Source organism: Leptosomus discolor, chromosome 3, assembly GCF_034619465.1.
Source record: "Leptosomus discolor isolate bLepDis1 chromosome 3, bLepDis1.hap2, whole genome shotgun sequence".
NCBI classification, from domain to species: domain Eukaryota; kingdom Metazoa; phylum Chordata; class Aves; order Leptosomiformes; family Leptosomidae; genus Leptosomus; species Leptosomus discolor.
In genome coordinates, this window is record NC_141393.1 from 73335817 (window position 1) to 73348639 (window position 12823).

Genomic DNA, 12823 nt, shown 5'->3' on the forward strand with positions numbered 1-12823 from the left:
TCAAGATTATCAGAAATGAGCTTGTATTATTAACAGTGTCACACTATTTCTTAATTAATATAGGAAAGAGATACCCTGTGGAATAGGTAGCACTTCATTTGTAAAAGTACAACAAACAGTTGGGACAATGTTTTACCTATGAGCTGCCTATGAACTGTTTAATTCCATTAAAATGTAAGTCATTTAGGTTAAGAACATAACTTCACTAAATTAACAAATGTTAAGAAGCTGTAGTTTGAAAGTGGTCATATTTTCCCTTAATGAACTACTTTTTACCAAAGAAATGACAAAAAGCAAGAAATGTTCTGGTCAGTTCCTTGATAATCTCCTCTGGTTACACGCACCTGAAATACTGTGTAAAAAGAAGAGCCACTCCTTGTGGAATGGAAAGTCATAGGTAGTCATGTGAACCTGGTTATTCGTGACAGCAACTTGAACAAACATTCCCAGTCACTACACTGAAGTTACTGAACTTGTGAGTCAACAGATAGGGGGCTTCTGTGAATGGAAACCTGAACTAATTATTAAGAAAATCCTCCCAATGACTTGGAATAGACTTTAAAAAAATTATCCAAGGTTGAAAGCAGTTGATTCATTGCAGTCTCCCCAAAATCCAAGTCTATTCTTTTTATATAAGGAAGTCAATACTGATAGGGATTCAAAACTCAAGTCCTACATAAAGTTTAATGCAGGTGGTGGTAGTGACCAGTTTAATGAAAGGATAATTAAACAGGAAACAATGTAAAGGAAAGCAGTTCGCTGTTAACTAACTGGAAGTCTATTTAACAAATACGTTTCATTATTTAGATGTAACTTAGTATTCAGTCTGGATATAAATCAATGTATAGTTCAAATTTTTCCTTGTAGTTTAAATAATCTATTTTCACTTAATCTTTTTACTTAGCCAAACTCAAATGTTTAACTGACGTTATCTTTCATATACATAAAGGTAATTTAAGCTATTTTAACAATTAGCAGTTAATTTACCTATTGTTCAATATTAAAAAAATACGTAGGAAAGCCAAAACAATTATTCTGATTTATAAATTAGTCAAATCAAAGCAGTTTTATGTCTGCAATACATTGAAATCCTGTAGATGAAGCTCAAAACTAACACCTATTTTGGAAACAGATTTCCCCCTGAAGATAATGAAGTGCAGAATCATTTTGTTTACCAATACTGTTCAAACACTCTAGAGTGAGTGCAAATCTCAGGAGATGCTATTGAAGAATGTAAGTTTAAAAGGATTTTTTTCTCTAAAACATTAGTGTATACTCAATAAGAAAGTTTGACAATAAATTTCTTGACTTAAGTATAATACTTATAAAGATCAAATTTATACCTGTATCTAGCTATGAGTTTATTTTAGTTAGCAAGTATTTAAATCAATTACTGTATTGCATATAAAATTAGGAATAAAAAAGTAAAATAAGTTTAAGATTGATAAAATTGGAACATTGATGTGGTAATTCAGGAAAAATAATTTATTTTCACATATTTAAATATTTTATATGATTTTTTCAATTATGTGTGATTACTGTCCTTTGAATTTAGATTATTATATTCAAGAACAAACTTGTTAAAAATCAGTGGTTAAATCTCTAGTTGTTCAAGATCATCTCAACTAAGTGTTCAAGGACACAAAACATTCAGATTAACTAAGTGTTACAGAGGCCATGTTTAATCTGTTTAAACAAAAAGTAAGCTCAAGTACATCATTACTTAATGTTTTCAACAGTACAGTAGGGTTTTTTAATAGGATCAGAGCAGTCTAGCAAAAAGATACCTTTGTCTTCATCTCCTAATTTTGAATGTTTGACATGGTGACTTTTATCATATATTGAACAGATTTGTGCACTTGTACAAAACTTAATGAAAAATTAAAATCACATTAGACCACACTTTTGAGAACATATTCCAGCATTTCCAATGGATTTTAAAAAGTTGTAAGGAATAAAAGGGGGAGAAAAACACCACCAGTGTAGGAATTATGTACCTTTTTATGTACAGGAATTATGTAAATTTTTAGCAAAAATGAAATGCAAGGAAGTAGCAAAAATACTAAAATTGAAAGCTTAGAAAGTGATATTTCGGAAGAGAAATAGTTGATCTTTTTAGGTTTTTATTTTTAGCACTGTGAAGTCAAGATTACTCAAATTTGAAGTATTTTTGAAGTTTTTTCCCTCTAATGTGTCTGTTTTAAATTTCAAACAATGTCATTTTAAAGAACAGTTGTATCTATTCAACCAATTAGTCCAGCATTAATACATAAGTTGTTCAAAGTTCAGCGTGCAACAAATTGTGAAGTATTGGGGGGTGGGTTTCTCTTTGAAATTATATCTTGAGTAAAACATCTTGACACGTTTATTGTGCAGAAAATTCCAATTTCTTTTTAAAAACCATAGTTGTCTGGGATTTCAGGGTAAGCTATTTTCCAAAGCATATCTATAACTTTTACAAAGTTGGTTTTGTTTTTTTTTTTTATGGTAGTGTACTTACTGTCCCCTAGATGTATGAACCAGCAATGTGATTAATGTAGAGGTAGCTGGACATATACAATTTAGAGCGAGCATAGCATATTTGAATTCCTCTTCACACACAACGTGATCTGTAGAAAAAAAATACAAAGAAGATGTAAATTGTTTTACGAAAATACTTGAACAGAATTACCCCTTGCTTTCCTTGTCTAGGAAAATAGTAAAGATAGGGACAATCAAAATTTGCCTCCAGGTCTTCATCTTCCACTTGAACCTGAAGGGCAGCTGTGTATGATTCATCCCATCTATGCGATCTCTCAGACTGCATGAGTAAATTTTGCGTCCAGTTCATACTTTCCATCCTGCAGCTACACATGGAGAGGATGCAATGGCTCTGTGAATCCCACTTCCACTATCTTGCTGTACTAATTGTATGAGTAAGCCAAGTAGCACAGTATCTTGTGTATCATCTTATTTTGTATCTTTTGGACCTTCTGCAGTTTTGCATAAACTGGTATACAGACATCAAGCATTCCACACAGATTCAGGAAATAGCATACCTGGGATACTGCAACACAGGAGTGCTGATTGATTAAATGGGCTGTACTGGCTTGCAGACCAGTTACTTGGCAGTTGCTCTAGGATTTTGCATTGCACTTCAGTGTGTGATGTAGATTTCACTAGTACTGCCCCACTGCCCCCCAAAGGTATTAACTGCAGCTTCTGCCTCCTTGCAACCTAGGCAAGGGGGGTTGTTGTTTTTTCTTTTCCATTATTTTTACAACTTTGCATTCTTTTTACCTCAGTCCTTTTCCAGCTTTTGTAATCACAAAATGGTGCTTTGTTTTTTAGAGTCCTTACAAGAAAGTATTCTTGCACATTAGTACTTGCTGGAACAGTACTATAGACATAGGGTTTTTTTCTGTCTTTTCATGGAATTTAGGGGAGGGGAAGTGAGAAGAGAATGCAAAAGAGGCATTATATCTAGTCCTCTGTATTGGCTTATCCTTAAAACTGCTAAATATTCTGCATATGCTTTCAGCATTGTATTAATTATTATTCAACTTGGATGGCTAGTGCTTAAAATTCAGATCACCATTAAATGGTCTCCACTGCTGCTGACAGCATGAAAAGGAGCTAGAAATTACTCTTTAATGTCATTCACGTATACCTCACAGTATTAAAACGTGTAAGAAGGGATAAGCACAAAACTTACAACTTAATTAGACTTCCTGTCAGTGTAGAAATTTAAAGTCGTAAAAGTTTTCTAAGGTCATGAAAGCGTTTCTTGCATGCTAAGTAATCCATTTTCTTCTGAGTTCAATGTTTGATTCAGTCTATGTCACTTTCAATGGGAGCAGAATTTGCTTTTGAGGAGAAAGAATATCGCAAGTAGTATCGCTGATGTACAAAACATAAGCCATATGAATACTGCTGTGTAAAAGTAAGCAAATAATCTCCCCACCTAGATCTGAGCTGTCTACATACTTCTATTTGCATTAAACTATCATTGAAATCCTTAGAACCACCTTACCTCTCTAACTAAGCAAGCTACATTCTAGACAGAATTTATAGTATAGCTATAAGCATGCCACTTACTGAAAACGAAGTGAGGGCATACTTTGTATGCCTCTATTCCCTTTTTTGAAAATTCTAGAGGCTTTTCAGTAACAGAATCATTGACTACTGAAAGGAGAAATTCATTCTCTCATTTTCTAAAGATAAAGGCCTATTTAAATGTCACATGGAAGGAATGAATTTAGTTATATAAGGACACTGTCAAATATAGAACAAAATGAGATTTTTTTTCCTCCCCTAAATATATTTCAATTACAGCAATTAAATATTTCCTGCAGAAAATATTTCAGACAGAAATGTGTTCTTTTAGTTGACCATGTGCCATTAATAAATCTATTTGAATTTTAAACTAGAGATTTTGAGAGAGTAAGGCATAGTCTACCGCTTGGAAAAAAAAATATCTGCATTCCATTACCATTAGTCAAAGGGCACAGATTTATGAAAGTGAGTATTGCCTTCCTGATATTGAAGGAATGAGAATTCTCCCTATTTTTGAATTTGTATAGGATTTTGCCAAATAACATCCCCTTATTTTTCATTTTGTTGTTGATATACTATAGCTAATACTTATGAAAATATGAGCAAGAAAAAATATACAGGAAAATTATTTCATCATGTGTTGTTTCAGATCTTGTACTTGAACCAAATTGTACATGCTGACCTAAATACTTATAAATGAAAATGAATAAATCATGGATGGCACAATGCAAATTAAAAGTATATCTCAGACTTAAATCCTCCATATATTCTATAGTCTCTAAAATATATGGTGGACTTTTTGGATGGGTTTTATGTAAAATATTGTGTTAACAGAGAATATAGGATACAGCAAACAGGACTGCTGTCCTACAATAGTCAGCCTAATCTCATATGTGTAAGAGATTCACATTGTGTTGTCAAGCGTTTTTACATCAGGAGCCCTGGAGCTGGGACTTTATCCACTCCTGTTGTAGACTTTGACCTTGTGTGAGCTATTTATGCCCTTCAGGACTTTTTATGCATCTGTAAAATGGGTAGATGAAAATAATAACCTACTTCAGAGGTGTTTTGAAGCTTTTGAATTCTCAGAGGTACTTTGAGAACACCAGCTGAAAGACTCCTCAGTGATGTAATTGCCACAATTAGAAATACTGTAGCCATTTGAAACATGAGGAGAGGTACTATGGGTTTCTCCTCTTGGCTGGAGTTAAATTCTTGTATTAGACACAGATCAGGCCAAAAATAACTTGCTCATTTCTCCAATTATTTGACAGATTATAGCTTGCCTATAATGTTACTGTGTTTTATATTTATGTTAAGGACTCTTATCGTGGAGCTGTGGTGAGGGTTATACAGAACTTTATCTGCTGCTTTCTATTCTAAATTGAGTAGGGAGGAAGCTAGGTGACAGCTCTCCCACTCCTCAGGTCTGGGACATCAGTCAGGTCCTGTGACAGCAGGTAATAGAGTCAGCAAATTGCTTATTCAGAGTGGCAGCAAAACAGCAGAGAAAACTGCAGTTTATCTTGAATCGAATATTAAATGACAAATCAGTTTACCAAACAGAAATATTTTGATTGCATTTATACTAAAGAATTATTCCATTTAGAATTTCCAGCAGCTGTAGTTTCTGTTGAAAATACATTTTGACAGAAAATTTGTTGCTAAGTCTGTCTCAAATAGAGGTAGTAATGCAGTGCAGTGAGTTATGACTTCTGTAATGTTCTTGAAGATAAAACATACTTGAAATACTGATTTATGCCTGCAGTATCAGCCATGCGGTAAGTGTCCTAGACCTGACACAATTATTCTGAGAAACCTTGCTTTTGTCAATTTGATAAGTTAACATGATCACTACCAGACCAGATAGAGAAAACATGCCCATCCATTATCTCTAGACTATTTTTATCTGTAATTTGATAGATTAATCATCAGATGCATTCAATATACATTTTGGTGAATCGGCACTATGTTCCTTCCAAATAAACTACTGAAGGTTTAACATCAGACTTCACCAATCTATGTTAATTCGCTGGTGCATTTTGAATAAATAGAGAATGTCAAAATATATCCCCAGTTCCTGGAACTGTGATTATACGTAATTTCTGAATATTCAAGCTAAAGGCAATTAATTTATTTTCTAGCAAACATATAAAAGTTATAAGTTCGACTCAGAAAATATGCAATTTATGCCAGTTTCTGAATTGCATAAATATATTGCTTTGCTGTGGACAGTCTTCACTTTATTTCACATTTGTGATGAAATGCAAGGCCAGATGCATGCATTAAGGGTACATGGCCTCTTGTAGGCCTGTGTGTTTGAAGAAAAAGCAGGAGATTAAGAAAACCATATGTAACTGCCAGTGAAGGAAAATGCAGTATTAGTGAAAGAAAAACTGGGCATGTCAAGGAACTTGTATATTGGAAATTACTAAGGAGTAATCAAAGCATTTCAGCTTAAGACACAAGATGGTTAACAAAGGTGATACAGTGTTTCCTTGCCCACCTGATAACTGTCATGTTGGAGTGACTGTATATTTATAGAGTGTTCCTATGGACAAACACTTATGCCCTGTGCTTTTCAGATTCCTCCAAAGAATCATATTCAAGCACAGAGAAACATTTCCATTGTATTAATACAAGTGTAAGTTACCATTTTAAACAAGTAGTTAAACTGCATTGTAAAAAATAACAGAGAAAACACATGAAGCAAGGGTGTGTGTCTGGCATCAGGTGAAAAGACAGAAAACGCCCTTCCGACAGGCCATATTACCCTGTGCAAAGTATCTCCATTCTCTTGCTGTGATGACAAGAATAAGTTCTTGCACTCTAATTAAAGAGAGGAAGAAAGAAAAAGTCTTGTCTACCAGATGGGAATAAATTATAACAATTACTTGGCATATATACTGTTTCTGAAGCCTAAAGTAGAAAATTTCCAGGATGCTATTCTATGGGAAATTGAAGTCAGGTTCTAAATTTCAGGACTGTCTCATGCAATCTAAAACAACTGGTCAACCTAATATAAGCTGCTCTGAGAAAGTGAGCTTTTAGTGTTTTCTAAATTTTCAATGTAGGTAAAAGTTAAAATTTTGGTAGGATGACTTTCCAGAACTCTTTGGATGTATTTTTTCTAAATTCAGAAACTTTATTTTTGACATTTAATAGTGTCTAAACCTGTGTGTAAAGTGAAAAACAAAGAAGAAATCCTGTTACTGAATATTTCAAGTTCATAAAAATGCGCAATATTGTTTTGGAAAACCTCCAGAAGAAAGGAATCATTTTTTAAAGGAATACCAAATTTAAAAGAAGCTTTTGCATTAAAGAAGTCCTGAATCATAATAGGAAAAGAACTTAGAAAAATATTCCATATGGTTATGACAAATTTTCTTCATAAGCACTCTGGACAGGGCTATAATCTGCAGCCCCCACTGGGCACATACTTCAGAATGAAGAAGAGTTGGAGGAGATTAATAACAAAAGTAAAGTACTCTTAGGAAAATGTATGCAAACAAATGTTGTTCTCACGAATATATCAGTGGCCTAACCATTTGCCGTAGGTAAGCATCCAGTGGTGATGTTTATACCATGTTCGTAACCTTGCCAAATTTAAAACTGCATTAAAAATTTCCTTGCTTTTTATGAGTAAGATTAATTTAATCTTGAAGGAAGGCTTCTAATTCTCTGCTTTTACTGTTGTGCTGAGAAAGTGCATGGAAATGGATGCAGTAATCCCTATGATCCATGTGAAATTCTTCTGGGATGTAAAGTGCTATATAAATATTTAGACTTACAATACAGTACTATTATAATTAATATCACAGAGGCCTAATGAGGCACAGGTTATAAGGTCTCTCAAGCCCTTGAAGAACTACAGAACATCAATGAAGGCAGTAAGATACAAGATTGGTTAAGCTCAGTTGAAGGAAATATTACAAAAAGAGGTTTTGGTTTTTCGATGTTTGCTTTTTTTAAAAAAACATATGCTCTGAATTCTCAAACTGTGACTTAGAACATACATGAAAAATTACCTCTGTTTTGCAAGTCTAGTTGTATATAAGCTCCTACAGAGACAAGCCATTAGGAATAATGAAAGTCTTTTAAAAATACAATTAGGAACAACAAATTAACACAGTTACCGATAAAGAAAAGTGGTCATGGCTAGGGAGAAGAGATTATGTTTGTGCTGTGTGGTTTTAAGGGGGAGATGAAAAAGCACCATCATTCTTGTCACAGCACGATTCTTATTCCCTGCTGTGCCATCTCATAGTTTGAGATTAAACTTTTGTAACTTCAGAACCGTTATTGATGCTTTTTTCCTTCTTTACAACCTAGTGGTAAATTCAGTAGCTTTTAAAATTACAGCTTAAACTGTTGCCCTGGAATTGTTCTGCACTTGAATTTACGTTTTCATCGCATTCTGGGATGATGGAAGAGACTAATACTTTTCCATAGGTTTTTGAACTTTGCATGAATTAGCAATCTTTTCTTTCTTAGAATATCCTTCAAGAAAATTGAATTTTCAAAATTACAGTTGAAAAGGAAAGCTTTGCTTCTACTTCACAGAGATATATTTCCAAAAACAGGCAAAATGAATTCATGATAAAATTTTGTGATTTTTTTGGCACGTGAGCATATATATGTCTGTATGTACATACATATGTATGTATATGTGCGTTTATATATAAACAGAGAGAGAAAGGGAGACCTACCTACATATTGCAGAGAAACAGTTTGTCAAATTAAAGATGGTAATCTCTTCTTAAAAGAGAGGATTTGTTTCGATTTCTTAACATCATTTTGCATTTTATGCATAGTTTCTAAGACATGCATTTTACTGTATCTAGAATTAAATTCTGTTTCTCTTTCCAGAATATTTGAAAGTAAGTAAAATAATGTTTTTCACACGACTTAGAAAAAAAACCAGTCCAATGGGAAGACGTTTTTTTCAGTTGTTTGTTGGATAAAATATGGCGTTTTCTGAGCAAATAATCTCATACACCCCTTCATAACAGTATGTTTTAGTAGACAGAAATAATTTGAAGACATGGATATAACGAGCTGGAAACACACCTGGATTTATGATTAAGGAGCAACAATGTGTTATATATCAAACAATTCTACTCTGATTATTATGTAACATAAAAGAGTAATAAACCTTAGAAGTGCTTATAAATAAGACTTTAATGTAAAACATATCATTTTACTATTGATGGGATATACACAGCCCATGTTATTTTACAATACTGTACTCTTAATCTGCTTCTAACCAGTAAATATGCCTAGGGAATCTCACTTTGCTTTTGTGTTTATGAAACAAACTGCCAATAATAACAAGTGTTTCAAATGGCTGAAATCTTACACTTACCTGCAAACTTGATGTGGAATTTATTCTCAGGTTTCAGTATTTGGACATACAAAGGACAATTTGGAGCAAAGTCTTTAACTGCCCATGCTCTTAAAATGGTTTGATGATCCTAGAATAAAGGGTGTGAGGTGATGATAATGAAATACAAAAAACCATGTCACATTAGAAAAAGCCTCTTATCCGACTGACCAGCTGGTGCAGATGTTTATGTACATGTTATAAGTAATATTATGTATTATGTATATTATATATATTCAAATATATAGAATTATAGAATTGTTTAGGTTGGAAAGACACCTTTAAGATCATTGAGTCCAACTGTTAACCTAGCACTGCCAAGTCCATCACTAAACCATGTCCTTAACTACCACATCTACACGTCTTTTAAATACCTCCAGGGATGGTGACTCCACCACTTCCCTGGGCATCCTGTTCCAATGTTTGACCACCCTTTTAGTGAAGAAATTTTTCCTAATGTCTAATCTAAACCTCCCCTGGCGCAACTTGAGGCTATTTCCTCTCGTCCTATCACTTGATACTTGGGAGAAGAGACCAGCACCCACCTCACTACAACCTCCTCTCAGGTAGCTGTAGAGGGTGATAAAGTGTCCCCTCAGCCTCCTTTTCTTCAGGCTAAACAACCCCAGGTCCCTCAGCCACTCCTCGTAAGACCTGTTCTCCAGACCCTTCACCAGCTTCATTGCCCTTCCCTGGACACGCTCCAGGACCTCCATGTCTTTCTTGTAGTGAGGGGCCCAAAACTGCAGCCTCACCAGTGCCGAGTACAGGGGCACGATCACCTCCCTACTCCTGCTGGCCACACCATTTCTGATACAGACCAGGATGCTGTTGGCCACCTTGGCCACCTGGGCACACTGCTGGCTCACGTTCAGCCAGCTGTAAACAAGCACCCCCAGGTCCTTTTCTGCCGGCCACCCTTCCAGCCCCTCATCCCCAAGCCTGTAGCACTGCATGGGGTTGTTGTGACCCAAGTCCAGGACCTGGCACTTGGCCTTGTTGAACCTCATAGCATTGGTCTCAGCCCATTGATCCAGCCTGTCCAGATCCCTCTGCAGAGCCTTCCTACCCTTAAGCAGATCAACAATCCCGCCCAAGTTGGTGTCGTCTACATAAATATATACACATACGCAGACAATCCAGTAATTCTGCAGACACAGACAAGGCTGAGGTACTCTCAGGGTTCACCAAGGTCTCTGAAGCCTCTGCTTTGAGGCAAGTTTCAAGCAGGAGAAGAATCACCAGCAGTGAATTAGACAAGGATTGTTCCAGAGAACTCAACCATACCAGCCCACAAGATCAGATGGGTGCAGAGAGAGCAGACCAATGTCCTTGTATGATTGCTCTCTTATCTTTAAAAGGTTGTGAAAACTGGTGGATGTCTCCAACAATGGCAGAAAAATTCATAGTTTCACCCATCTTCAAACAGAAGGATGATCTGGGGAGCCATACCTCTGGGCACATGAATGCTGTGTCTCAGACAGCATTCTTATTTGCACGTTCAGACATTACAGCCTACACAGGTAAATCTTGGTTAGACGATTGGAGTCTTAAGACAGTGGTAAATGGCATACACTGTACCCAGAGACCTGGGGCAAGACAGGGATCCGCATTGGAGCCTCTTCTGTTAAAGGTCTTTATCCATGACCTGGAGGAGGTGAAGGAGTGCACACTCAGCAGGTTTGCAGATTATACCAAACTGGAGGGAACAGTCAGAACACTTAAGGGCAGGACTGCCATTCAGATGGACCAAGGTAAGCTGGAAGAATGGGTTGACAAGAACCTCATGAAATTCATCAAGGGTGCAAGTAGAGTCCTATCTCTGGGATTGAGTAACCATCTACATAGGCACAGGCTGGGGGCTGACTGGCTGGGCAGCAGCTCTGCTGGAAAAGTTCTGTGAGTCCTGGCAGAGAGCGAGCTGAGCATGAGCTGGCAGTGTGTCCTGGCAGCAGAGGAGGCTGACAGTCTCCTTGGCTGTTTTAATAGGAGCACAGCAAGTAGATGGAGGCAGTGATTATCCCCCTCTACTCAGCACAAGTTAGACTGAATCTAGACACTGCATCCAGTCTGCAGGCCCTCAATACAGCAAAGACATCTATAACCTGGACTGGGTTCAGTAGAGGGCCACCAAGACGGTCAGGGCAGAATCAGAGGCCCCGTGAAGAGAAGCTGAGGGAGTGGTGCTTTTTCAGCCTGCAGAAGAGACGGATTCAGAGGGGCCTAACACTAACCCTCCGTACTTACAGGATGGTTATCAAGCAGGGGCAGCCAGGCTCAGCACAGCAATGCATGGTTGGGAGACAAGTGACAGTGGATGTAAGTTGAAAAGAGAGATACAGGCTGGATATAAGGAGAAACCTTTTTCCCCATGAAGACAGTCAGGCAACGGAACAGGTTGTGCAAAAAGGCTATGCTATCTCCACATACCAACCTAGATAAAGCCCTGAGCAATGTCATCTGTGTTCATAACCAATCCCTGTAAAACTAGAGACATCCTGATCTTCCTTCTAACCTCTGTTATCCTATCATCCTAGTATAATATATTCTATTTGTTGGAATGTAGAATAGAGGGTTTGTTTCCAAAAATCTACCAATAAGGTATTTTGTACCTCTCCTATCTTTCTGCAAGTGCTGGAGATCGTATAAGTTGGAAGGAGTGGCATTTGGATGTGGAAGAATTGTGTGAAAACTTAGATGTTAGTGATGAGTCATGTCTAATTAATCAAGAATGATGTATTACGTATGTCCTTCCTAAGAGACTCAATTTAAATAACATTAAACGAGGATATTATGAATTAAGAGTTTAAAATTGTGGATAATTCTAAAAAATGTCAGCTCAATTAAAACCAGATCTACATTTTTGTGCAACTAAAACATTTGCATAAATGATGTCAGAATTTAGCCAGCTGCTGACCAAAGGATTCCAACAGATTTCCCAGCCTGTCAGTTTTTGTACTTGTTACTGCATGTCGAGTGAGTTAACCTCAAGATGAATACTGCTATTCCATAATATATTGAATATTATTAAATAAGGCTAATTTCAGTTTTTATTTATTTGAGAATTAGAAAGGAATATTTGAAAGCTGCAGGTAGGAAGCAATGCTTGAGTTGAACTGCCTTGCCTAGTCATGAAATTGGTAGTATTAAAGGATAAAATATAAAGAATGATTCATTATGTTTGCAGCATCAGCAATAAGAAAAGCTTTCAGACTCATGAACACAAGGGAAAAATTATGCCTGGAACAGAGCATAATTGACATTTTGAAACCATAATATTTTAATGTCAATTGAGATATTAGCAAGTACTTTTTCTACTAGTAATACTAGAATGGAGTCATAAGACGAAGACCTTTTGAGGATGGTAAAATACATTATTTCACATTTTTCTTATTAACATTTTCA

The 12823-nt window shown here is 36.1% G+C and overlaps 1 protein-coding gene across 4 annotated transcripts in view; it reads right to left on the bottom strand.

Annotated features, from left to right (window-relative positions):
• The window catches only part of KCNT2 (potassium sodium-activated channel subfamily T member 2), a 148771-nt gene that overhangs the window by 42489 nt on the left and 93459 nt on the right, over positions 1–12823 (bottom strand). For all 4 annotated transcript variants that reach the window (XM_086462572.1, XM_086462571.1, XM_086462569.1 and 1 more), the window contains 2 exons: positions 9401–9509; positions 2501–2609 (listed from right to left, as the gene is read on the bottom strand). In XM_086462572.1, the coding sequence (XP_086318698.1) occupies positions 2501–2609; positions 9401–9509 (218 nt within the window). The remainder of the gene's footprint in view (positions 1–2500; positions 2610–9400; positions 9510–12823) is intronic.